Source organism: Thunnus albacares, chromosome 10, assembly GCF_914725855.1.
Source record: "Thunnus albacares chromosome 10, fThuAlb1.1, whole genome shotgun sequence".
Taxonomy (NCBI): domain Eukaryota; kingdom Metazoa; phylum Chordata; class Actinopteri; order Scombriformes; family Scombridae; genus Thunnus; species Thunnus albacares.
This window is the reverse complement of record NC_058115.1, coordinates 20,497,780-20,522,688: the sequence shown is the minus strand read 5'-3', so window position 1 is coordinate 20,522,688 and position 24,909 is coordinate 20,497,780. Positions and strand designations below refer to the sequence as shown.

At 40.3% G+C, this 24,909-nt stretch overlaps 1 protein-coding gene and 1 long non-coding RNA gene across 3 annotated transcripts; one reads left to right on the top strand and one right to left on the bottom strand.

The window, feature by feature from the left end:
- Window positions 1-47: 47 nt before the first annotated feature.
- mcf2a (MCF.2 cell line derived transforming sequence a) lies at window positions 48-24,325 on the bottom strand. Of its 2 annotated transcripts, XM_044363260.1 has the most exons (30): window positions 23,836-24,325; window positions 18,553-18,621; window positions 18,274-18,388; window positions 17,811-17,901; window positions 16,076-16,195; window positions 15,487-15,603; window positions 15,144-15,293; window positions 14,866-14,981; window positions 14,525-14,639; window positions 14,116-14,235; window positions 13,841-14,032; window positions 13,564-13,755; window positions 12,968-13,139; window positions 11,619-11,695; window positions 11,317-11,402; window positions 11,119-11,185; window positions 10,881-10,996; window positions 9,984-10,053; window positions 9,784-9,876; window positions 9,528-9,620; window positions 9,006-9,131; window positions 8,630-8,851; window positions 6,954-7,046; window positions 6,667-6,745; window positions 6,312-6,375; window positions 4,913-5,013; window positions 4,399-4,511; window positions 3,637-3,749; window positions 2,183-2,286; window positions 48-2,079 (listed from the first exon to the last, which is right to left on the bottom strand). In XM_044363260.1, the coding sequence occupies exons 1-30, from the start codon at window positions 23,948-23,950 to the stop codon at window positions 2,039-2,041; spliced, it is 3,342 nt and encodes a 1,113-aa protein (XP_044219195.1). In that variant the 5' UTR covers window positions 23,951-24,325; the 3' UTR covers window positions 48-2,038. The 2 variants fall into 2 exon arrangements, with proteins under 2 accessions (XP_044219195.1, XP_044219196.1); XM_044363261.1 differs by lacking the exons at window positions 18,274-18,388; window positions 18,553-18,621; window positions 23,836-24,325 and adding an exon at window positions 2,566-2,620 and having other exon boundaries at window positions 48-2,100; window positions 17,186-17,856.
- LOC122990141 lies at window positions 2,669-13,063 on the top strand. Its single transcript, XR_006405271.1, has 3 exons — window positions 2,669-2,953; window positions 9,508-9,575; window positions 12,977-13,063. It is a non-coding gene; the product is annotated as an uncharacterized LOC122990141 (long non-coding RNA).
- Window positions 24,326-24,909: the final 584 nt, after the last annotated feature.

Here is a 24,909-nt window from a genome sequence, read left to right as displayed (position 1 = left end):
TGTTAAAACAACTATTAAGTACTTTAATTTATCAAAACAAATCTCAATAATTTCAATAAATAGTTTATTTTCTTTTACTTGATTAGTTTTTACAGAACTGATGCTGTACAAAAAACAAACAAACAAAAAAGTTTAGAATAGTGATATCTATCAATACAAACCTGCTCATTGTTCAGTTGCCATGCATTTTCATCTTAAAGAAACATTCAGCAACAAGTTTAGGCTACTTGGCTCAATGGGATACATAATATTTCAAGCAATTGTTTTGTTTGTTTTCCACTTTGGAAAATCTGTGCAAAATCTGCAGCATTTTGGATTGAAGTCACAACAAAAAAGCATCTAATTTTGTCATATAAGCATAAAAGCAAAATAAAGGCCATGTTGTTGCGCAGTCACATGTGGCCCCTGTAAATATATGGAGACGTAATTTCATCCGGGGCTGCACAGATACCTCACAATATGAAGGAACAACATGACAGCAAAATAAATAAATTAACAACATAGGAAATGTGTAGTGCGAAGCGGCCCCTGCTGCTTTCTAGACTCATTTCCATATCAAACGCAGCGTATCAAAGGCAGCCCTCCGACTGGGGCCTCGATTTGATGTGGTAAATTCATATAAGTCTGCAATCAATATTTAATTAAGCGTTCGACACAGAGGGTATATTTCATGTTGGGCGTATGATCCCTTTTAATGGGGAACCCAAGATTAACTGAGCCGTAATGGTGAGGAGGAAACAATCTGCCTTTGTGATGGAGGAGCACATAGACCATAATCTCTCTGTTTCTCTTACCCTGCCTCGCCTTCACTTCTGAACGCTGTGACTGACAGATGTCTCCCAAAAGATCCTGAGGAGAATGACAGTGTTCGGTGCTCTGTGGAGTGCGCCTCCTATTCGTCTACAGCACACACTGAGGAATACACTGCCGTCAATCTTCATCATGTCCGCCTGTGTCATACATTACCATCACGTCACTGACATGTCAACTGCTGCCTGCATGTGGGGGGTATGTCTCCCCTGCCTCCCTAACATATTATACATTCAAGAATAAACAAAGGAAATAATAGCATGAATCAGGGGAAACGCACAGTTAAGAGGTAATGCAGCAAGCAAAGAACACATTCACTAGACAATTGGTGGATTTTTTTTTTCCCTCTATTGTCCTTCCACCTTATTAAAGTGCCTGTTGAACATTTGTGAGGTCAGGTTAAAGCATTAACAGAATATTCAATACTGCAAACAGTACATACAAGAGAGGAACGACTCCAATAGAGCAGGAATAAAAAAGGCATTATGGCATGGCACATTTTGGCATTTTAACTCCTAGACTGTAGAGAAGAGCGGTGCCTCAAGGAATGAAATATAAGAAAAATACAATGAAGTCATATAATGGAAAATTTCAACTAACTACACAAAGATGAAACACTGAGGTACAGTAAATGTTAAAAATGATAGCATTTCTGTACAAAACTCTCTGTTTTAAGAAACGTTTCAGGCAAATCCTGGGTAAGCATCCATTCAGCACACACTGAGACAAACAGAACACACACACTCTTTAGATACTGTAATCTCAAGTAATAGCTGGAATGAGAGACGGTTGAAAAATGTTCAGATTGTGAAGTCCTGCAGCAGCAACCTCACATCCTCACTGCACATGTGTTGCAGATGGAGCCTCAGAAGGACAAGACATTAATCACTTATCAGAAAAAGAGGAAGACCAAACAGGATCCAGGGATAAGCTGTTGATTGTCCAAGAAAGCTTTACAGTTCCTGTGCCTTCACTATCAGAAATCACTGTGGCGGCAAATCACTGGCCCGGCCCGGGAGATCGAAATCTGGGAGAAAATCAGGTGTGTAGATTCCCACATTTTTCTTTTTAATGACGGAACTGTGCTGAGGAAAGCAGATGGCACCAGGGAGTGAGGAGTGGGTGGCTGATTGTGCATCAGTTATGAGACAGCTATGGCTCAATCTGTTTGTTCTGTCTGTTCATCATCCACAGGTAGATATTAGATTCACATTCTGTGCTTTCTTCTCTACGGGGAGCTGAGCTTTCTCGCCTTCAGGTTCCCTGGGTCTACAAGGGAAAATACACAGACTTTTAAAAAGAAAATCAAAGTAAAGAAATACTATGGCTCAACATTATACTGTCATCTTGGAAGCCCATTTCTTTTCTTTACCCCCTAGTCTGGAGGAGTGTCCTCGACTGCTGTCTTCTATAATCAGCTGCAGGCTGGCAGCTGTGATGAAGCCCTCTTGTCGCCGACTCAGGTTTTTCACCAGCCTGAAGGATGAAGAACAGTGTGGAAAGGGCTCAGATTGAGGGAAAGACGAGGCGAGATTAGATAAATAAATGTACCAGTTCTGAATATATGTATTCAATAAAAAAAGTATTAGCTTTACATTTGCTTTTACATTTGGAATTTAACTAAGTAGGTTTCAGTGTCTTACTCAAAAACATACATCATATACAGTTGATACTTTCTTGCCATAATTGGTACCTTTAACATATGGATTAGTTACAGTAATCTCTAAACCAGACTACACTGGCAAACTAGTGTACCTCACTGTGGCAGAAAGGGGATGAGGAAAAAAAGAGCAGCATAGCCCTTTGCATCCTAGAAGGGGAGGGGGGTAGGAGAGGAGATAAATGAGACACACCTGTGAGCCGGGGGAAGGGAAAACTGACAGAAGCAGCATGGAGAAAGAAGGAAATAACTAAATTTAATCCAGTTACTGGACAACCTACCTAACCTCTTAAAGAACTACATAAAAGTAAAAGAGTAGTAGTGGCAGTAGTAAAAGAGAACCAGCTGGGTTTTTCTGGATCACCCTGAACCATCCTGGACTAAGGAAGTGTGCTGATCCCTGGAGCATGTTAGGGAGGAAAGTTTGTCTGTATTCCCTAGGATATGCTTGGAGCTGTTCCCTTGGATCTCAAGAAAGAGAAAGTAAGCGCTAAGTCTGCCTGCCTGTAACTCTTCAGGCTTCTCCTACTCTTTCCCCTTTAACCCTCCTCCCCCTCAACCAAATTGAACCTACTCGACTGCTTGTTTCCCTGCCACCCACCCCAAACCACACACACACCTACACACATTGCACCATTCAACTGAACTGAATTTAACCCATTCACACTCATTAACACACACAACTCACAGCAATCTCTATAACAGAAAGGGACTGAATTTAAATGTGATTGTGAATATGATTGCTGTTTCTTATATGGATATTGGGTGTATATATATATATATATATATATATATATATATATATATATATATATATATATATATATATATATATATATATATATATATATATATATATATATATATAGTTTAAATTAGCCTATGTAATTAGGTAAACTTAACTGAAAAAGTTTTGATTTGGGAGGGTTTTGTTTCTCATGTGGTATATTTTTGTAGCTAGGGTAACAGGCTAACTAGGATTATCTTGCTAAATTATCTTGCTAATTATGTGTATATATATTTTGTTTTCTCTATAAAAAAAAAATGACAGGATTGGGATGTTTTTATTATTCTCCTGTCTGACACCTGACACTTTGCACTTTAAGTAACTATTTCAGTCCCCTACTCTACATCACATCATGTGCCATGACATGCTAGAAACTCACCAGCGGCTTTTGTTGTCTTCACACTGCAGTTGGATGACATCTCCACATTTGATGGTGATGCTGTCTGGTCCGTTTTGAAGACAGTCAGCCAAAGCCCGGTATCTGCCCGGAGACTAACACAGGTGGAAAACAGCAAGTCGAAAAATTATTCATATAGTTATGATTTACCTATATAGCATGTTTCAAAACAAAAGTTACAAAGTGCTTAATTAAGAGCAATTAAGCACAAAATATCAAATACAAGAACTACAAGATAAAAATATATCTGAAATAACAAAACAATAAAAGAGCAAAACATCAGTTCAGAATAAAGAATTATAATCTAGGTGTGAATATACAAAAGCATTGTCTCATTTTTAAGCATTTTCAAATAAGACTGTTTGATTTCAAGGTAAAGCCCTATCTGGAGCGCAACTTTAAAGGCAACATGGATGAGACTTCTATGTGTCCAAGATTTCCAAATTGCTCGGAAAAATGGAAATTTGAACATCTATAATCACATGACAACTCCATCTGATGAGGAAAATTCTGTTATCTGACTGAAAGCTGCTAAATGGACCTTGAGGTTAAGAACTGTTTTTGCAGGACTAAAGTGTTGTGCTGTGAGGTGTTTTATAATACCAGTAGATTGTCCTCTATGTAATTTCTAGTTGATTGAGTAGATGAGGATATAATACACAGAGGTCTAAAAAAGCTGGGGGATTTAACTGTTTAATCATCTTAAGTATTGTATTTATCTAATGTGCCTGTATTTGGTCTCACCAGTTGTACCAAAACCTCTTCCTCTGTGTCAGATGGGTGGAAGGTGTCCTGACCTCCAGGCCACTCCTCCAGACCCTCGCAGATGTCTACCGAGTGATGAGCCCCGGGCCAACCTGTGGCACACACATTACTTTGGATGTTAAAGGCATTGATTCATTAATCCAGCAGAATACTACACCTACAAGGCACCATGTAGATACTTAGTAACTCTATCAGCAACATAATGACCCCTTGTCACTTACTGGGCAATAAACAAGAACGTAGAATCAAAAGCTAATCTCAGTAGCTTTTTCCCCCAAATTCTTCGATGTACCTGGTTCTTCAGGTGAAAATACACCTGAACTGCTGAGGGGCAAAAGTCAAACATCTACATCAGTTTGGGGTTATAAAGAGAATCAGCAACAGCACCAAAGCAAGTATGATTTGCATCAATTTTCAAAACATTTTCTGTGATATAGTTACTAAGTATCTACTTGATTTGTGGCTGAAATATGTGTGGATGAGATTTACGCACTCCTGCGGTTGTGCTGGTGTTTAGGGGAGTGTGGCTGGGGATCTGGACTGCTCCTCCCTGACTCGGTGTCCTCTGAGCTCACTGACGCCCTCTGCTGCTTGCTGGCGGGAACAACACAAAAAAAACAAGTGTCACCAAATCCTGTGCAAAGTTAGCAGACACCCTCAGGATAGATGTTATTCTCAACCACACAATCTAGGGTCAGCTCGCACTTCCTGAATCCGATCCACACCTATCAAAGGAGGAAACACTAAAGCTGGCCCCAGATCAGGGTCAAGGAACAACTCTGTCCTGTTGTTTCTCACAGAGCCATGACCATTCAGGCACCAGCCAGACAGCAGGGCAGAACACAGAGCAGCCATGTGCAAGCTTCCCAGTAGAGGGTGGGAAGTACAGTAGCACTCACAGACCACTGAGTGACACAGTGTTAGGCATGTGTCATCACGAGGGGAGATCTGGTCTCGAGTTCTCAAGATCCGTTTAGACATTATTAGACACTGAGTAAGAATATTTCTGGAAAACAAATTCTAGAGCATATTCATAGATCTCAAAAAACGAGTCCCATCTTAAAAAGAAGCTGTCATGAGAAAATTAAGAAAATTCATGGAATGAAACCAAAATTGATTTTTCTTTTTCTTTGTCCTTTGCATTGCATTGCATGCAAAATAGCAAGTCTGAGATGCAGAAGTTAGAGCAATTACTTTTTATACCATGTTAGAAAAACTATGGAGGAGCTGCTGGGAAAGAAGCCTCTCAACATGGGCGTGGAAAGGGAGCGTGGGGGGTCAGTTATGAACCAGAATGGAGGCTATAAAAGGGGGTGCAGGTGACGATCAGTATGCAAACACAGCAGCCCCGGGTTTTTATTCCCAAGCTGGGCCAGGAGGGTCATGCCAGGGCGAGGCGAGTTGAGCCAGGCTGAGTTTACCACTGAGCGTTAGGGCAGGTCAGTGGCGCTGGGGGCGGTGGCGGGGGCGCGGCCGGGGCCGTTGCCGGGGGCTTCGGGGACGGGGGCTCCGGGAACGCAGGCACAGAAACATGTCAGCCGACAGCGAGACAAAGTTCAGCCCCGGCAGACAGCCCATGGGAACCCCTCTGGACGGCCGCATGCCCCTGCAGGTGGGGGATGGGAGGAGTGGGGATAGGCAACCAGACAGGAGTGGACAGAGTGGGGCCTGTACCCTTTCTCACACACCGCCACACACAAAGCCTTCTACAAGGGCAACGTGAAATGATATTGTCTCATTCACTCAAGCTGTGATCATATATGAAAACTCAGCAAATGCAGATAGTAGTTTTTGTGACTGCATGTGTGTGTTCATATGTTTGTGCAACTATTGTCTACAGTCATGCCTTAATACAGTACTGTAAATATCTGTAAGCAACCAAAGGCACTGACCTTTCTGTATGTGGTGGAGAAAGCTGCATGTGCTCAACCAATTGGCCGTGATGATATGCTTCATCTGTGAGAAGAGGAAGCAGGTAATGTAAAGTTTCATTCTCAGGGAAGGATTCCAGTTGATTCTCAGTTAAATATTAACTTTATTTTTAAGCATGGATGTTCCTTTATTTACCTTTGGCAACAGTATATGGTAAAGAGAATCAAGGACAAAGGTCCACTTACTAGCTTCAGTTTTCAACCACATTTCATGCTCTCTGAGGCCTATGAGAGGTGGTTCAATACTCTTCAGCTATTGAGTAGACCTTTTGAATGTAGATTCTCTTCACCATATTTACCTGAGTTGTTCACAGACCTCTAAGCAGCTTCTGCTGGTTAGTCAGGATTCTGCGAAGTTCATTGAGCCAGGCCATCTTCACCTCCACCGTAGGAGCCTGAGAGACAATAGAAACATCAGGTTGAACATTCTCACAACATAGACTAGCTTCTTCTGTTTGACCTATACTAGTAGATTAGTAATATGTAGCTGTGAATAATGTTGAAAGGGTTCAAATTAGAGTAAAAGTAAGAGCTCGATTATCAGTGAGATACTGTAGTTAAACAAATGAAAATGCTGGCATTAAACTTTTTTATACTCCTTACCTGAACCACATACACTTCCTCCCTGCCACTGTACCAGATCTCAAACTTTTTCACATCCCCCTTGACGTTCTCTGTGATCCCCACAGCAGTCATCTGCCAAGAGACATGAAGTGTTTACACCGGCAGACAGGCAGCATTAAGATGAGCAGCACAAACAGCACATCATACATCAGACTTACATCATGTAACACATCTGTCCTGTCAGAACACAAACATTCACACTCGCACACACCTCCGCTGTGTGACTGCTTCCTCCCCACATCCTCAATAATAAATCAAGAGCAGCAGCAGCTGTTGGTGTGACACCAGCTGTGACACCTTCCAAACATCAACACATACAACAAAAGACGTCTTCAAGGAATACATCAGGTCCGGAGGCCAGCTGGGCAACTTACACGTGTTAACTGATGACAACACAGACACCAATATCAACTATGTGCACCCAGTATCGTTCAGTTCAATGCTCAAACCTGAGTAGACCATGTTAGTGACAGTAATAGAGATTATATTTGATGAACTTCAACCATTGTCAAAGACCATTTCTTATATTAAGAATATAATATTAGTGTTTACATCAAAGGGAACTCAATTCTTTTGAACTATGTCAGGTAAGAAACCACTGACAGTATTTATTCATGGCATTGTATTTTTTAGCTTTACAATGCTGTATTTAAAATTACTTCCTCATATTAATTCACTGCTCGCTACATAATAAATGCCCAATAATTTAGTCAACAATTGTAAAACTGCAAAATCTGATTTCTGACACTTTTAAATCATTATTTTGACAGTTGTATAACTGTAACTTACACTCTTATCAAAGACAAAACATTGCATTGAAGACCTTTTAGCCAACATAGTGTATGGACACTACGTAGGGCATAAATTTTACACTCTAATAAAACAGCAGGAAGTAAATGTAGTTCGCTAAGTAGCAAATAGGGAATGATTTCAGGCACATCAATAGTTTCCCATCACTAAACATTCTTAATTGGCCAATAAAGAGTCTGAGTCTATTTAGAAGAGAGACTTTTACTAATGAAAATTAGTTTGTATCTTCATGATATTTAATTATTTTGACAGTTTTATAACTTTAACTTACACATTTATCAAAGACAAAACATTGCATTGAAGACCTTTTAGCCAACATAGTGTATGGACACTACGTAGGGCATAAATTTTACACTCTAATAAAACAGCAGGAAGTAAATGTAGTTCGCTAGGTAGCAAATAGGGAATGATTTCAGGCACATCAATAGTTTCCCATCACTAAACATTTTTAATTGGCCAATAAAGAGTCTGAGTCTATTTAGAAGAGAGACTTTTACTAATGAAAATTAGTTTGTATCTTCATGATATTCAATTAATTTTACCAACATCCTCCATAAAACTGCCACGGAAACATGTAATATAAGATTAGTAACAATTTTCTTTGGAGCTGCCAGGAGTTGTAATTTCCTGACACTGCTAGTCACTCGCTGTCACTCAAAATAATGTAAAGTATGCTTACTGGTCATAGTAGCATGGACTACTGGAATAATTGATCCACTTAGAACATATGTTTGATTTTGTTGTTCATAGTCAAAACATATTTTAACATATTTATAACGTATTGTAACCAATATTCCAAAAAACTAGTGTATTCCTCTAAGACAGATACACAGACACAAACTAACCTTGAGACAGTGCTTGAAGCTGTAGGAGGGAGTCTTGTCACAGCCGTCTCCATGCTCCTCCCTCCGCTTGCAGAATAGCAGAGCTCTTTCATACAAGAAGAGGTGTCTCTGCATTGGCTTGAAGCGAGCAAGCTCCTTCATGCGAGTGGGACCTTTCTTATGGCTGATCCACACGCTGAAAGAGCCCTGCATCAACACGCGGCCCAGCTCGCAAATTTCTCCCTGCATAAAGTCACAGGGTACAGTATAAGCCTTTGTTTTCAATAATTTCTCTCTAAAATAGACTCTAAAACACATTTATCTCCAATTAATTTGAGTTTAGAAATTCTGAAAATACCATTCCTATCAAACACAGGTCAGAACAGATGTGGTTCACCTCATATCCTGTGATGGCTATTTGATGCATGGAGTCATTGACTGATTTTAGCAGGTCCAGCATAGCTGTTAGCGCCCCCTGCAGTTCAGAGGTCCCCTCGCAATCTGTACTGTATTTCAGCAGCTCCTGAAAACACACACATACACACGAAATAACAGGGATGTAACTCCACATGTTGTACCATAGCTAAAACAGCCAATTAGTCAACCATTTATAATAAAGACTCAAAATGTAAAAATACAAAAGTACAGTGAAGAGTGAAAACTGAATCACTTGCTACATGATCTGGGGTTATCAAAAACATGTACAGCATTTGTGGCAACTTATTTCTGCCAAAAGTATTTTTAGTAACAAGGTCTATTTGCTGCTGTTGGTTTCAGCTAATATCAAAACATCAGAGACACTACCAGTGAATAACTAAGATGAAAATCATATTGTAAAAAGGACATACTCATACATCATTGTGGATGACTGACTGTGTGTTTGTGTCTGGCTGTCACAGGACGTTTCTCTCTGTCTAACCTTAAGCAGCAGCTGGTATTTGGTGAGGCGTTGGACTGGTTTCAACAGGTAAGAATCCAGACCCAGTTTGTGCTCCAGCTTCTTTTGACACTCCTTCACATGGGAGACAAATTAAACCACATTTGTAATTGTAAATTAAAATGCCAAAATATATCTTGATTTAGTGTTTCACTTCGGAAACAAATGTTTACAGAAATGTACAACAGTAAAACAGTAAATGAATCACTAAATTGCTGCTTGATTGAGCCAAACTGACCTGAAAGAAGGCACAATCTGAGAATTGTCTCCACAGGGCCTCAGAACGTGGCTTATTCTGACAGTAGCATTCATACATTTGGAAATTCTCTTTCTGGGGACACAGGAAAGAAAAATCTGTTTTAAAAATAATCCTAATAAATCACATACAGACTGTTAAAATGTAAGCAAACTACATAACAAAAATATTTATTATCTCACCCTCTCCAGAAAACAAGCTCCCACACTTTCAGGAGCCTCCAGGCATCCTTCCAGGTCCTGAAGAAAAACCCTGGATTCCCCCAAAAAAGATCAAGGACCAAGAATTATTAGAATTTGCAAATTCATGCATCAAAATGAGCCATGAAGCTCAGCAGGAGCACAGACTCGAAAGGCAAGAGCAGAGACACTGACACTAAAAAACTCCACTTTTTATGTAGATGATTACATGTTTGGCTCTCAAAGCTAACAACACATGTAATGCTAAAGATACAAGCAGAGTTATTTGCATTTAGGGTACTGTAAGCTTTCTAAAGGCAGAAATTAAGTTGGCAAAAAGAGATTAAATGGAATACTCTAGATGTAGTTCAGCCTCCATTAGATTATAACCAAAAAAAAAATCTGAATTCTTTCATGAAGGTTTCATCAAAGGATTTTTTATATTCAGGAAACCAACAAAACCAATTTCCCAGATTTTAAGGAAAGCAGATTTGTAAAGGTGGCATGTAAAATTATCAATAGAAGATGATTCTTCAGTCCTTGCTATGATAATAATAATAATAATAATAATATTAAGAAGTGGAAAAAAAATCCTCCATCTAAAAGATGAAAAAGATTTCAATTGCTTGTACATGTGACATGAAACAAGAGTTAAAACTATTTTTCAGAGGGAAGTGGGATTTTTTTATAGCAGAAAATCTAGGTGTACCAAGTACATGTAAAAAGGTACCAATTTTCAATCAATTAACCTCAGATTTCATGTTGGTAGAAAGTGAATTTTGCAATGGAGTTCCTTGCAACAATGTGTTTTGAATCTTTCACATACCTAACATACTGTACATGTTTGTTTTTATCATGTGTAAATAGGTCTACGTGTGATGTGAGTCATTAATGACTTGCCTGCTGTGAAAATTGTAGATCTCAGGCATGTTTCCAAAGAGGATGTCTCTCTTGCTGCGCAGGATCGGGGGCAGAGGCCCCGACAGAGCTGGATTGTCCATCTCAGCCCTGTAACCCTGCAACATTTAATCACACACACATCATCACACGTATGCAGGTATAAGTACATATGACATGACAAGATTTTATTGTTAATGAAATAAATTTTTGTGTGACAAGAAAAAATGTCTTTTCTAACCAGCAGCACCGACAACAGTTCTTCTACATAGATCCTCTCTGTCTCTATGAGTTCCCTCATCACATGACTGTGACACAAAAACACACAAGTAGACAGAGAGAGCCAGAGGGTGTCATTAGTGCTGAACAAAGAGAATCACAAAGTAAACAACATCAACAGCAGTGAGGGTGGACGGGTGGACAGACGCCTCCTCCTCACCGTTTTAGGAGATCTGGGCTGTCCTCTCCCTCCAGACTGTACGACACACAGCTCCGACTCTCCTGGTAGTCGTGAATCACCTCTATCTGAACGCACCACAGATGGACAACACTGACTCTTCCATTTAAAATTTAGAAAATACATTACTATACCAAATAATTTATTGTACCAAACTGGAAGAGTTAGACAGAAAAAAATTAGATAATTAACTTTTTTTTCTGCTGACATTTTTGGATTTAAATGAAGATTTGATTGTGGAAAGAAAGAAAGAAATATCAAAAGTACTGTTCTTGATTTCTTACTTTTCTAGGGTTGGGGCTCTTTCGGGATGCCCTCTTCCCGGGAAGAGAGAGGTCGAATGTGAACTTCAAACCATCACCTGTAAAAGGCAGATGATCAGCAGCTCATTAAAGTGTGATTCAAATACAGTATATTTCCATATGTGAGGCGTATGCAGGAGATGGCTAATTTAAAAGCCTACAGTAAATCAAACACAATTACTTTTTTATGGCCATGTGCACAGTGTGAACACGATAGCCTCAAAGGGATTTGCTTGCCCTCCCTTTGACCTTTTTTCCTATTCCTCAGTAATTTTAAAAAACATTAATCAGTCATGATGGACATTCGAGGTAATCAATGATAATAGATTGCCTCCGCTAAAGGTGCAGCCTGGAACCAGCATGTGCAGATCTAAAGCAGCGTTTGGCAAGACTGTCGGTGTCCTTTTGATCCTAGCAGCTGAATCCTTACATGATAGTCCAAGCTCAACTGAGTGTATGTGAGAGTTGCCCTTGCATGTGCCATGTCGCATTCATCAGTGGGACACGTGCCTGTGTGTGCATGCGCATGCCTGTGTGTACGCATGTTACGGATCAAATCAATCAAAGCTAACCACTTTCCCCTTCATCTCCTCTCTTAAATTGCTGTTCTCCCGAGCATCCAGGGAGCCTCAGAGTGGTTCATATTCGCTCTCACTCTTTTTCTTGTTATTACTCTCATTAGTATGGCATTATATCACGGAGAACAAGACCTTTAAAGACATGAATGAACACAGAAAAAAAGCCTGTTTTCCCTTTACATTCACACATGCTATGGATGGAGACACATTCAGTAGAGCAATAGATACATTCAGATAAAAAAAACACATAAAAGACAACACATACAATATTAATTGGGTACTACTGTACATGGTTAGCTTTGTGCAACCTCCCTAGAGATACAGAGGGAGATGAAAGGTTCTTTAATGTATATGAACCACATATGGCTCTATAGCAGCTATCCTGACTAATAGAGCAGTCAGGTACATCCCAGTGGACTGATTATAGCTTCTGCCCTTGTTCCAGCTTGTTTGTAAAAGTGGCCTGCTAACCCCAAAGCCTGCTCAGGAACACCTTAGGGCTATTCAGGGACCCTGTGATGTGTTAATTTAACCAGGGTGCCTAAAGAAAAGATGCAAGGGGAGGGGGATTGGTGGCAGGCCATAAGGGCTGAGATGAGACCCCATACTGAGCCTGGGAAACAAGAGGAGGGTTGGTGGGGATTTGGTTGATTTGAGGAAAGCTTACTATACTGTATATGCTGCAAACCAGGGTAGCTATCTAAAGACAAATACTATGATACTATGATGCATATGTGTGTGTCTGTACTGTACCATGCTTAGGGGAGAAGAGTGGGGACTTGGTGCGTGGTGGGTTTTCAGGCCTGGGAGCCACTAGTTGGACCGGTCGGACATGTTTATCAGCCAGCTTCCTCAGACAAGCCTGTCGGTTCTGGATCATCTGCTGCACGGCTGCATGCTTCTCAAAGGTTTTCCCTATCTGGGACTAACAGAGAGGGATAAGGACACAAAGTATATTCAATTGTGAATAAAATGAAGTAATACTTGATATTAAGGAACAAATACACATGGGAATGATACAGTACAGTGTACCTGACACCTGTAAAAATGGTAGAGAAGGAGGTAGGAAGGTACTTTACTAATCCTAAAGGGAAATTGTAGAGATACAGCAACCATATTACACACATGAAAAATAAAACAACCAACAAAGGGACACTCAAAGTAGATAAATTAGAAATAAAAACACTGAAACGTTAACTAGAAACTGAACTAAAACTAAAAAACAAGAGCCACACTCTAAATATATATAAATATTCAATGATAGTACTTAGTAACAGTCTATACATGGAAATGTTGGATGTATTCAAATCAATATTTAACATGAGGCTCCTCATGGAACTACAGCTGACCTGCAGCTGAGCTGTGATGACAGCCTCGTACTCAATGGCCAGGATGTCAGGTCCTGAGCTCAACATGGATGGTGCCCCCTCCAGGAACCTCTCAATATCCCTCAAAGCAGCCTGGGCCCCCTCCTTAGACTGGAACTTATCTACCAGCTGATTGGCCAGCAGATATGCTCCATCATCACACCAGGTCTGGGCCTGGAGGTGGTGAACACAAGAGTATCACTGTAAAGAAACATATGGGTCCTGAGGTCTGTGTGTGTGTATGTGCATGTCTCAATACCTGTCCAAGACAAAGCAGCAGCTGATGTGTTTGCAGAAGATGAGAGTGTTTGGTCTTTAGAGCAGCATTGAGTGTATCACAGTGGTGGCGAAGCTCGTTGCAGCGCTGCATAATGAGAGCCATGGCATAGTGGTGACCGGCTGAAAGCTGGTGCCCATGAAGGATGATGATCTGGGCTCGAGCCATCACCTCCTAATAGAGCCGACAAACAAGTTAAAAAAAATGTCACTATTGGCAAGTAATGAGTCATTACAGTCTCTGTGGGAAACACTGACTTGTGCATTTGATTCCAGACCATCCAGCCTTTTAAGAGCCTGTTCTGTTTGAGTAAGAGTGTCTACAGATATGGACAGCTCCCTCTCCTCAGCCATGAGATGCTCCAGACACAACTCCATCTAAACAGAAAACATACACCATCAGATGTACAGAGATAAAAAAATAAAAGATTTAAAAAATAAAAAGACAGATAGGCTGAAGCCGACCCACTGGCCCCTAGAGATTACTATGGTCATTACAACTTTACACAAGACAATATTTCATGGAGTGCCCAAAATGAAAAGATATTATCATCAATGTACTCAGTGATTTTCATGGCACTAGAGAAAGGTCATTAGAACCTAACATTACAAAACAAACAGGCATGCATGAAGACATAAACATAAGGCAAATACATGGAGTCTTTACCTCCTGGAAGCTTTGCTCATATTTGAGCAACTGCATGTACTGATGGAGTTTCAGATGATGCTTCTCAAAGTAGCCGTCAAAGGCTGACTCCATGTCTCTGAGCTGAGCAAGAAGCCTAAAAACAAGTCATTTGTTTCCACTGTTAATCCCTCAGTAAAGTTATATAATCAATAAAAAAAGATTTACTTCAACTACAAGCAAAGAAATTGATGCAAAAGGGGTAGATTTATGGTAGGTTACAATTTCACATCCATCATTACAAATAATACGCTTTGAAGTATCTGAGCAATTGAGAAATTATACAAAAGGAGAAAGAAAAAGGCTTCTTTCAGAAATCTTACCTTTGTACAGTTTCCAAGTCCACCTTCACATCCCAGAGAGAGTCATCCTCCTTCCCAGAGGTTTCCAGGCTTGCAAGAAGATGACGACCCTCCTTTGACACAGATCTAATTGCATCCTATCCAAGGCAGGTCAATTTACATCATAATTGAACAGCATTCAGAAGACTTTATAAAATACTACTAGATGTTTCTAACAGAAAAGTAGAATAAGTAGAACATGCATGTCATTGTGCTTATAAAATAAATGATTCTCAGATGAGAAAAATTTGAAACCTTACCTTGAGTTTCCTGTATTTGTCAGTGTGAGACTCCAGGAGATACTCGATGGCTTTTCCTTCATTAGGCAGTTCTGTCTCTGCCAGCTCAGTGCCAAAAGCCTGCAGCATCTGTGCGATGTCTTTGACTGTTACAGCAAAACTTTCAATAGCCTGTAGTGGGAGCAAAGAGCACATGAAAATACAGGAACATTATAATAACATTGCATAGATAATGTATTGGACTCTGGAGGAGAGATTATTTGTGTTATGAGAGAAAAAACAATGATAAGGAGATGGTGAATAATGATCCTGTAAAAGTGTACATGCAATTAATAGTGTGTTTCAAAATGTATCTGTAACCTACCGTTCGTAAAACAATCCAGTCACTGTGACAATAATCCAAAGTGCCTCCAAACTCCGACGTCAGCTGGTTCTCGTCAATGTACCGCAGCAGGTCCGTGACAGAGCTCAGCATCACCACCTAAAGGCGCAGAAAAAAATCTGAGACTTCAAGAATAATTCAAAGAAAACTCAGACTTTATGGGAGTTGTACGTTTCACTTTTCCCTATAAACCTGGTGTTAGGGATAGGTGATTTTTTTAACTTCAAAAATAGTTTGGGTAAGTCTCCTGATCATCTATCGCCAAAATAAATAGAGTCATGAGAACCATTTGACATGTACAAATGATTTGCATGACAAGAACCAGATTTTTACTGTTCATATTTCACACATCAAAGTACTAAATTCACCAGGAGTATTAGAAATATCTCAGCACTGTATCTCCCCGTTTATGTTCATAATGGTTTCAGAAGTTAAAACTGAGGTCTACGTGTGTTCTTGGCTGTGTCCACCACAGAACATTTGACTGACGGAGATCAGGGTTGTAAAAAGAATGAGGTGTACCTTGTTGTGATGTGGGACATGTTTGGTAACTGAGGGGGAGCTGCCTTACTGGCATCTTAAGCATGAAGTCCTCTTGGCTGAAGCGAAAGCCAATATCGGTAACAGTGCGGTGGAAGAAGCTGGTGGGTCGGAGCACCAAAACCAGGTGGAGGTTCCCAGGAAAGGAAGCCTTGAAATGGGGGAACATAAGATCACAGTTATATTGATGATGCAGCACACAGAGATATCAGTATAAAACAAAAACTCTGTACTTTAAATGACTGCAGCGTACACATAACAAATCAGTATTTCCAGCATCAGAACATTCACACATCAGTGCTGCTTTAACTCCTTTATGCATGCTAGCACAGAAAGAGATGAAAGTTAAGGAAGAAAGCATTAACAAGCTCTCATCCTCCATATCTGACAGGAGAGGCTTCAGGTCTAAACTGTTCTGTCACTCAGGCGATTACTGTCAGCCTAGTGGATTCAAGGTTCTGTCACTACACCACTTACACACGTCATATGATGCATTTCATCTTCAGTTCGTTTGAGGTCGTTACCTGACTGTAGAAATGTGTGCATCATACTCAAACACAGTCACTGTCACACAACAGTTTATCCCTAGTCAAGTCAATATGATGAGAACTGTGAAAAGCTACAGTGGCATGCTATATTGTACCGCATAGGATAGAGATAACAAGCAACATATAGCCTATGAATATTCATATTTTTCCTATACTTTAAAAATTCCAATTTGACAAGGATTTGCACATTTGTCATGCGTGTACAATAAAGCAGGAGTCAGCTCTGCAGCAGGACTTATAATGCATATGCAATATTGCTTCCTATGTATTTTGTAGTTTCTTGCACAACCACCAATGAATTTGCATGTGACGCAACTTTTGACATTCATTTGTCCTGGCTCGACCGCGGTTGATAACTCAAGCTTTCAGGATAAACACGCATGAAACCGTCACACACGAGTCTGTTTCGGTTTCATTCGGGTTTCAAGCACAGCTAATTGCATGACTAAGCAGAGGTGCGGCTCAGCACCGCAATGCTGCTACACTCTGCAGCCACAGCTGGTGCCGCTGCCGCTGCCGCATTCACCCTGCCCGCCCAAAAACTTCACCCCAACTCTTCAGACGGTGAATAAAACTCATCTGCATCACGTTACCGGGCTCCTCCGGACCTTCGGCATTCTTCGCCGGTAAAAGTTATCAGCCATGGTGTTAGAAGCCATCTCGAGTTAAGGAGAAGTTCCAGCCTTGTCCGTGGGAAATCGGTGCCAGTGTGCAGCTCCCCTCCGGCTGCCTGACCACAGCCGCAGCACTGCTGCTGCTGCTGCCTCTCAGGCGGAGGGAGGCAGCGCTGACTGCAATGTTTCCCTCCCGCCCGCCTTCCTCCTCATCCTCTCCTCTCCTCAGCGCCCCGCGTCATCACACAGATTCTGCTTACTCATACATTTGCAGCAGTATGCAAGGGGACATTCAGTGCAGACAAAATGTTTAGGCTACTCTTCAAAATAAGCACTTCATGGAAATATACAAGCTGAGAGAATGTAAAGTTTATGCAAAAAAAAAAACAGTAGTTTGATCTTGTGGATGCTGCCTGGATAGCGCTGAGGTTTTCAGCACCATGGACAGCAACTCATGAATAAAACAGCTAAGACACATTCACACTGCAGCATCTCTAATGTATTCACCAACAATGATGAGCATTTGCTCTATACAGTCCATGATGTCTAAACTGTCTAGTAAGAATACTGATGTTGATATTGAAGTATGAAATATGAAACTCACTGCTATCCTGGCAAGTGCAGTTTTGATAGAAGCCCATGTATCCAGTCTTCGGTCTAAAATGATAATAAATTTCACTCCGGGTTGCCTCGTTCTGCAAGCAAAATCAGGCAATTGTATATAGATAATGTCATTCTGGGCAATTGATGTTGCAGCTTTCAAATATGAAAATGAGAAAAGATAACCTGGCAAGAGCAAGCGATTTGATCAGAATACACTTCATATCATTTATTCTGTACATTTACAGTTATTTATCGGGTGAAATTCACTGCAATGGCACGTGAGTGAAACACCTCAGTTTCAATTTAAAGTTCCTTAATCTGAGGGGTTTTGGGCATAGAGGGCATCAGTAGGACATTTGACACAGTGAGCTCAGGAGCAGTGAAGGCCAGCTGTGCTCAGAATACAAGCGTTGGGCTTTTGGTGCACTGCAGGAAGGGAGAGGGATAGATGAAGGAGCACACACCGAGGGATGAGAGTGAGGTATGTGAAGACTTTGGCTAAAGCTTCCTCTGGAATGTCACTGAAAGCTGAGCATTCTGGGAGGGTGATGATGACGCTGGAGTCTTCACCACGGCCCCCTGGGGAGAAAAACATAAGCAATCAATGAAAATATGTAATCATAAAATATGTGGCAAGTGCTTTGAAGTAACTCAGAAGTATGTAAGGATGGGGCAGAGGTAAAAAAAAAAAATGTTGCTGTTATAGGATTTTAGATGGAAATGGTTATATTAAAAGATCTCACCTGACAGGTACGCCACCTGTTTCTGTATGTAGCCTCCTATCTCCTTCATGCTCACAGGAACAGTCACCTCTGGAATGAGATACAAAAAATACAACTATGGCCTGAGGGAAGTGGTGTGTATTACAAAACTAATGATCTCTATATGAATCCATAAAGTAGAAGAATCAGTTGCTGCAGTGTTTTATTCAGATGTTAATGTCATTTACCACAATTACAGCATTTAAATGAGATTCTCTCTATTTAGTAATTTCTTCAAGAAAAGCAGTCTGTAAATACTGAAATGACCCTCTGTGGTCAAAACACTGTCAGTCGTGTCCACATAAAATAAATAAAAAATGCAATTGTGACAGTGGTGTGCAGGTATTTTTTTTTCCATCTTTCATTGTCTCTAAAAACCCACAAGACCAACAATATAAGAATTCCTGTTGCATATCTGTCAATCAAAGCTCTCATCAGGCCTAAATGATGCTTTAAAAGCTTTTCCACTATGACAACCAAACTGTAGCCTGAAGCCTTCATATAAAAATGATCACATTTAAAAGTAGAAACTTGCAGAAATATTATTTAGCAGCTTTATTTAAAAAACAAAAAGAGACTAATTTACTGAAACGTAGTCGGTTTGAGCCTAGTACTCTGTACACATGCAGTACGACTAAATATATTTCATGATAATCATCAGCTTCTGGTGCAAATAAGACAATGACATCATTAAAACGCATTAGCTCATTTACTGTACACCCACTGAATTGATGTTGATGTAGTGTTAAGTTTACTGGCAGATGGCCCATATCTCATGCTGGATGCCATTAGTGTTCGAGCCTGAGTATATTCAATAAATACACAAAGTCTCTATAAAGCAGTCAGAATTCAGAAGCGTCTTACACTACGAGTAAAGGACATTTTTGGGCTCGATAGTTTTCAGTTAGGGGATAGCCTTTTTAAAAATTATTTTGAGACATTTAAAATCTTCATCCGCTCTGTGTCAACACAGACATACGGAACATTTAACACTGTATTGAGATACTAACTTGTTAAAACCATACTGAATTAAATGTCTCCACCACTGTGGTTTATGCAACAGATCAACGGGTTAGTTCACAATTCATCATTTCCTCATCCATAATAGATAAAATACATTTAAAATGAATTGGAGCAGAAAGATGAAAACGCAGTCGCAAAATGATGAGAGAAGGTAAAAGAAACAGAGAGAGAGAGAGAGAGAGAGAGAAAAGGAAGGAGGTGTTATTTTCCATACGCTGACAGCAGTAATAGTGTCCGTCAGGCTTTCAGGGAGCAAGTAATGAGCTCTACTGGTACCTGCTGAATATTTGATGTATATCTGTAACAGAGAGGAGCTGAGCCAAGCTGGACCAGCGCAGGACTGGACTATGCGCACACACGAATGCAGGGTAAAGTTACCGTCACGCTGGAATGGTTATATAACCATTTCTGTCCTGTGCCGCAAGACCTTCATTAAGTTGAGACAGGTTTCGAATAGAATAGATGTAATGTCATACCAATGAAAAACGTACATTACCATAACAGCAATATGCAGATCTATTAAACTGTGAATTAGTTATATAAAACCATTTTTGACCTAGTGAGGTGTAAAACAGCACTTGATTCTCTGGCTCTATGTATTGTGAATGTGTACATTTTTCAAATCTTTTAATTTAAGGCGATAAAAAATATAAGATAAGCAGCTCTGACTGCACTGAAGTTGGTGTAAAAAACAAGCCCAGAATACACAAACACACACACTGCAGATCTCTGCTGTATTTGATCACAGGGAGGGTAGCCTGTGCTGCAAACTGCAGTTTGTTTAATAAACTCGCCAGTTTGTGGAACTACCGTACTCTCCCTCCATCTTACCCAACTACCAGCTCCTCCCAAGACTAAATGAATTTGAAGACACCGCAAAATTCTGTTGCCCAATCAATCACGCCTTGTGCCTAACAATATACATCTAAAGTAAAATTTGAAATTTAGGTGTAATAATAAATTTTATCACATATTTCAAACACTGAAATCGAAAATCCATAGAAAAGGTGCAACACATGAAGTTAAAAATAAACAAATCACTACAGTATGTGGTTTTTGATCAATATTTCTTCGCTCTTTCGTTTAGGACATGCTGTGGTTATCTTTTTGAGCTTGTGCCACAATCTTTCCTGGTGACATGCAGACTAGTGTGCACAGGCGAAACTCAAATAACCTCTGTTTGTTCTTCTGCTCTTACGGAGAGCGAGTGTGTGAATGGAAACAGATTTGCCGCCAGTCAAACAGATCCAGACTCCGAACATTGCTTTCAGTCTGCATACAAAGCTGAAGGTGAAGCGTTTATCTCTGTTGACCAAACAGTGATAACCATCTACACGGATTTCATTACATACAGCTCATGTAAAAAGCAATCACCCTTCTGTACCTTTTTTACGATTTACTTTATGACAATGATCAACAGAAAAAAAGAGTCATATGTTGAAATGGGACTAAATCTATACAAACTGAGGGGTGTCCAAGAGGTGTGTATACATTTTATAGGCACTATAAGATGTTAATATTGAGAGGCCAGCCTCTTAATAATATTAAACCCATATATTAAAATATTAAACCTAAACATGGTGAGGCTGGGTGATGATTTGTTCCTAAATTTACTTAATTTTTCCAATTGATGGTACAATGCCACGTCTTGCTCACATAGTAAATGTATGTAAATCATATAGAAGGACAGCATAAAGAGGCTGGTTTAACTGTAGTGAGTGCACATACCCAGCATGGATGTTGTATTCAGTCTGAAATTATAGAGACCCCAAAAAGCATGTAATCCCTTGCAGAGCAAGAAATCCCCTCTTACACATACAAACATGTTCACAGCACACAGAGACCAAACCTCATGCTGCTTTTAGGTCATGAGATATTTTGCCAAACAAAGCTTTCAGTGCTAAGGGGATTAGACTGGTGGGTGGCTGCATTCTGATAGAAAAGGGTTGAAGGAAATTGTGTATTCCATCATCTGGGATACATGGAAACGAGATTGGTTCAGACTAGGATGGTAAACCCTGCACTATAGCCTCGCAAAGACCAGTAATCTTTGGTCAAACACTAATGAGGGCATTTGGTTATGAGAAATTTATAACACTGTATTTATTTTCAGGTAGCTTCATTTAAAGTATTTTGTGCTCTAGAATGAGGAATGTTTGGCTTTTAGTGCTCTATGAGCTGTTGTGTAGGGCTTCATGATTCATCATGATTCACACAGCTTTTTGTCTTATATACTAATTTTTATCAGAGTGTGACATCTACTGCTGTGAATGTATAGAAAATAGAAAATTCAAGAAAAAATTTGTTCATTGTTTGCATGTGAGATGTAGTGTGGGAGTTGCAGTTGAATGTTTTGAAAGTTTTTTGAAAGAATTTGAGGTTTAATTTTTTGGAGCATCTGAAATTTGAGTTTCAAGTTTAAGCTCTGTAGGCAGATGAATTATTGGTTGTATGCAAGTCATGAAAGTAGTTTTGCTACCACACAAGGTGAAAAGTAAGTGCTGAAAGCATTTGAATTATAAGTTGAAAAGTAAGAAATGAAAGAAGCTGAAGTTGGTTTGTAGTTGTACACTGTGAACAGTGGACGTGTCAGTTGGTACGTACTTGTAGCAGTTGAAATGTCAGTTCAAGTAGTCGAAGTGTATGTTTTGTAGATTCATCAGGATTCTGTATTTAGACTTCAGAGAAATGTAAAACTCTCTGTCTTACCTGTATTTAAGTGCTGTCGGTGTAAAGAAAATTATATTTATCCATGCTATACTGTACCAGCTGGAATACTGGTTTACAGTTTTACACAGATTTTTAACTGATAAGCAGAACAACATCAAACATAAGCTTTAGATTGCACTCACAGGGGAGATCAATCTTCTGTTGAGTGTTGTCCAACAACACAGTCATGAGATTCGGTATCATGGGTATTGTGTAAATTCTAGGTTTACCTTGAAATCCTCACATTCTTTGAATGACCCAAAGAGTGCTAACACACGTATGGCATAAATGTCAGAACTGGCGTGCTTAAATCATATATAAAAAAATGATATTCTGCAGGTGTATATGGGAGAGGGAAATAGCTGAGCTATGTAAATAATGAAGTATCATCAATGATCAATCCATGGTTTGATGGAGCAGTGTGTTCTTTATGCTCACTACTGCATCCACCATAAGCAGATTAGGACAAACCCCAGAGTACAAGGCTCACATTTCACATAGAGGAAGAAAAAAAACCTTCACCTGGTATAAATAGAAACTTACTGTGGCCTTTTCCCTCATGTCTCTGTTACCTATATACACCAGCGCAGGTGCAATGAATTCACAGGAGATGTAAAGAAGCAAAGGCCCATCAATTAAACAATAACTCAAGGCTGCCAAGATCCCCAAAGTAATCACATTATCCTTTGGAGGAAGCTCCTCCATGAAGCTGTCAGTCACATCAGGCGCTATTTCTGTCCATCATCTTATCATCCTTCCATATTTTTACTGATTTATTTATTTATTTAGCCATTTTCCAAATCCACACTCAAAATGATGGCCAATGAATACATGAGGGTAACCTTGTTTTTGATGTTTTTCAAAATCAATGTATCAGTAAAAGTATTTTTCATGTTAATTACATTATTGTATTAAAAATAACAACCTTTTCCTTTTCTGTTTTAAATGCAGCTAAACTGCATAATGATAAAGAGTTTAATACAGTATATTTGCACTATGTGACAGTTTATTAACCTCATAATTCAATACATGACACATCAGCATACCCTGAACTGCAATATGTACTCTGAGAGCATACCATTTTTCTTACTAATTCTATAGTTGAGAGCAATAGCATGCTGTCTCTTTCCATCCACTGATCTACAACCCATAGTCTAAAAGATATTCAGGCCACAAATTATTACTATGGATAAATATCTTTCCATCTGTGACGGCTTAAAATAGCTGACATAATCCCTGCAATGGCCCACTCTTGGAGCAAAGCTGCAGGAACTGGCACATCAATAATAATGACCGACCTAAGATACAGGGTGCAGTTCTCCAGTTGCCTAGTGTAATGCTTCTCGGAAGTTACACACGAACACTGTAAATCCAACTAAATGCACTTCTGCTTCAGTGCACCTCAGTCTGCTGTGCTGAGGAGACTAATGTGGAGTGTAGCAATAGTTTCAGTGCAGATACAGGAATACATTCAAAAGCCTGCTTGTGGCCGCAAGAAGTGAAATGAGGACTGTCAGCATCCTGTGTACTCACGCTGCAGTGTGCTCTCTAGCTGGGAGCCAGCCTGCAGAAGGCAGCGGTAGCTCTCCATGTCCTCCTTGGACTCTTTTTCCGGCTCTCTATACTCCGGCAGTGAGGCTTGGCCCATTACCCTCGTCCCCAACACAGTATCAGGCTGGCACAACTGACGCTGTAGTGGGAGGTATTGACAGTAGTCCAGGCCTCACATCCTCTTCAGAGTCCTACGGCCCTCCATAGTGTCTGTATATAGAGGCTGGCAGCAACAACAGGGAAACTTAGGCCCACCTCCCTCTGCAGGTCCCAGGATCCAGATGGGGCAGTTCCCTGAGACTGCTGCTGGATCTTCCTGACCTTGAGCTGCATAGAGTGCCTCCAAACAGAGCAGCACAGCTACAAGAGAAGAAGACAACCTGCCCACATAAGCAGAAAACAGTGGTTTGCTGTCCTACTGTTGCCCAGACTGGGTGTGATGTGCTTTCACCCTCATATACACACTATTGCTGGCTGCTCTCAGCAGCAGTCAGCTACTTCAAAACAAACAGGGTCCAGCTGGCCACTGCTGTCTGTCTCCCTGTTGCCCCTCCCCTCTCCCTCTCTCCCTCTCTCTCTCTCTCTGAGCTGTAGTGCGTCAGCTCTGCACCGAGCAGAGCTCAAGAGTCTACTCCTGGCGCGCCGCCACCCCCTCCCAACTTTTCTATCTCACTTCACACTCCTTCATGCTCCCTTTTGCTGTTTTTTGTGCCTTCAGAATAATGCTCGCTGCACTACAGTAGGCTGGATTGTTAGGGCTGTCTGGCTGCCATGTTCAAGTCCCCTCTTTCTCCAGCTCTCTTATAAACACACATTTACTAGAATATACATGCACGCACAATGGAGAATAGATCTATTGTAAAAAGAAAATGAAAATCTACCGCACCCTCAGCCAACAAGTTTGGCCCATGCGAAGCACAGCCTTTAATACACAACAATCACATTCAAACAGAAGAACAAATAAGAAAGGGTGTCATTGTGTACACGTTGATACACAGGGCCTTTCTCAACTCAACTCTGCACTGCTCAGCCTACAACTGCTCTGAATGGATCAGT

Excerpts from the sequence above, each read along its gene's own strand:
- mcf2a (XM_044363260.1), bottom strand. The coding sequence starts at position 23,950 with ATGGGCCAAGCCTCACTGCCGGAGTATAGAGAGCCGGAAAAAGAGTCC. Across the intron at positions 14,236-14,524 it reads ATGAGCAAAGCTTCCAGGAG|ATGGAGTTGTGTCTGGAGCA; the intron begins GTAAAGACTCCA and ends TTTTCTGTTTAG. Across the intron at positions 10,054-10,880 it reads ATCTACAATTTTCACAGCAG|GGTTTTTCTTCAGGACCTGG; the intron begins GCAAGTCATTAA and ends GGGGGAATCCAG.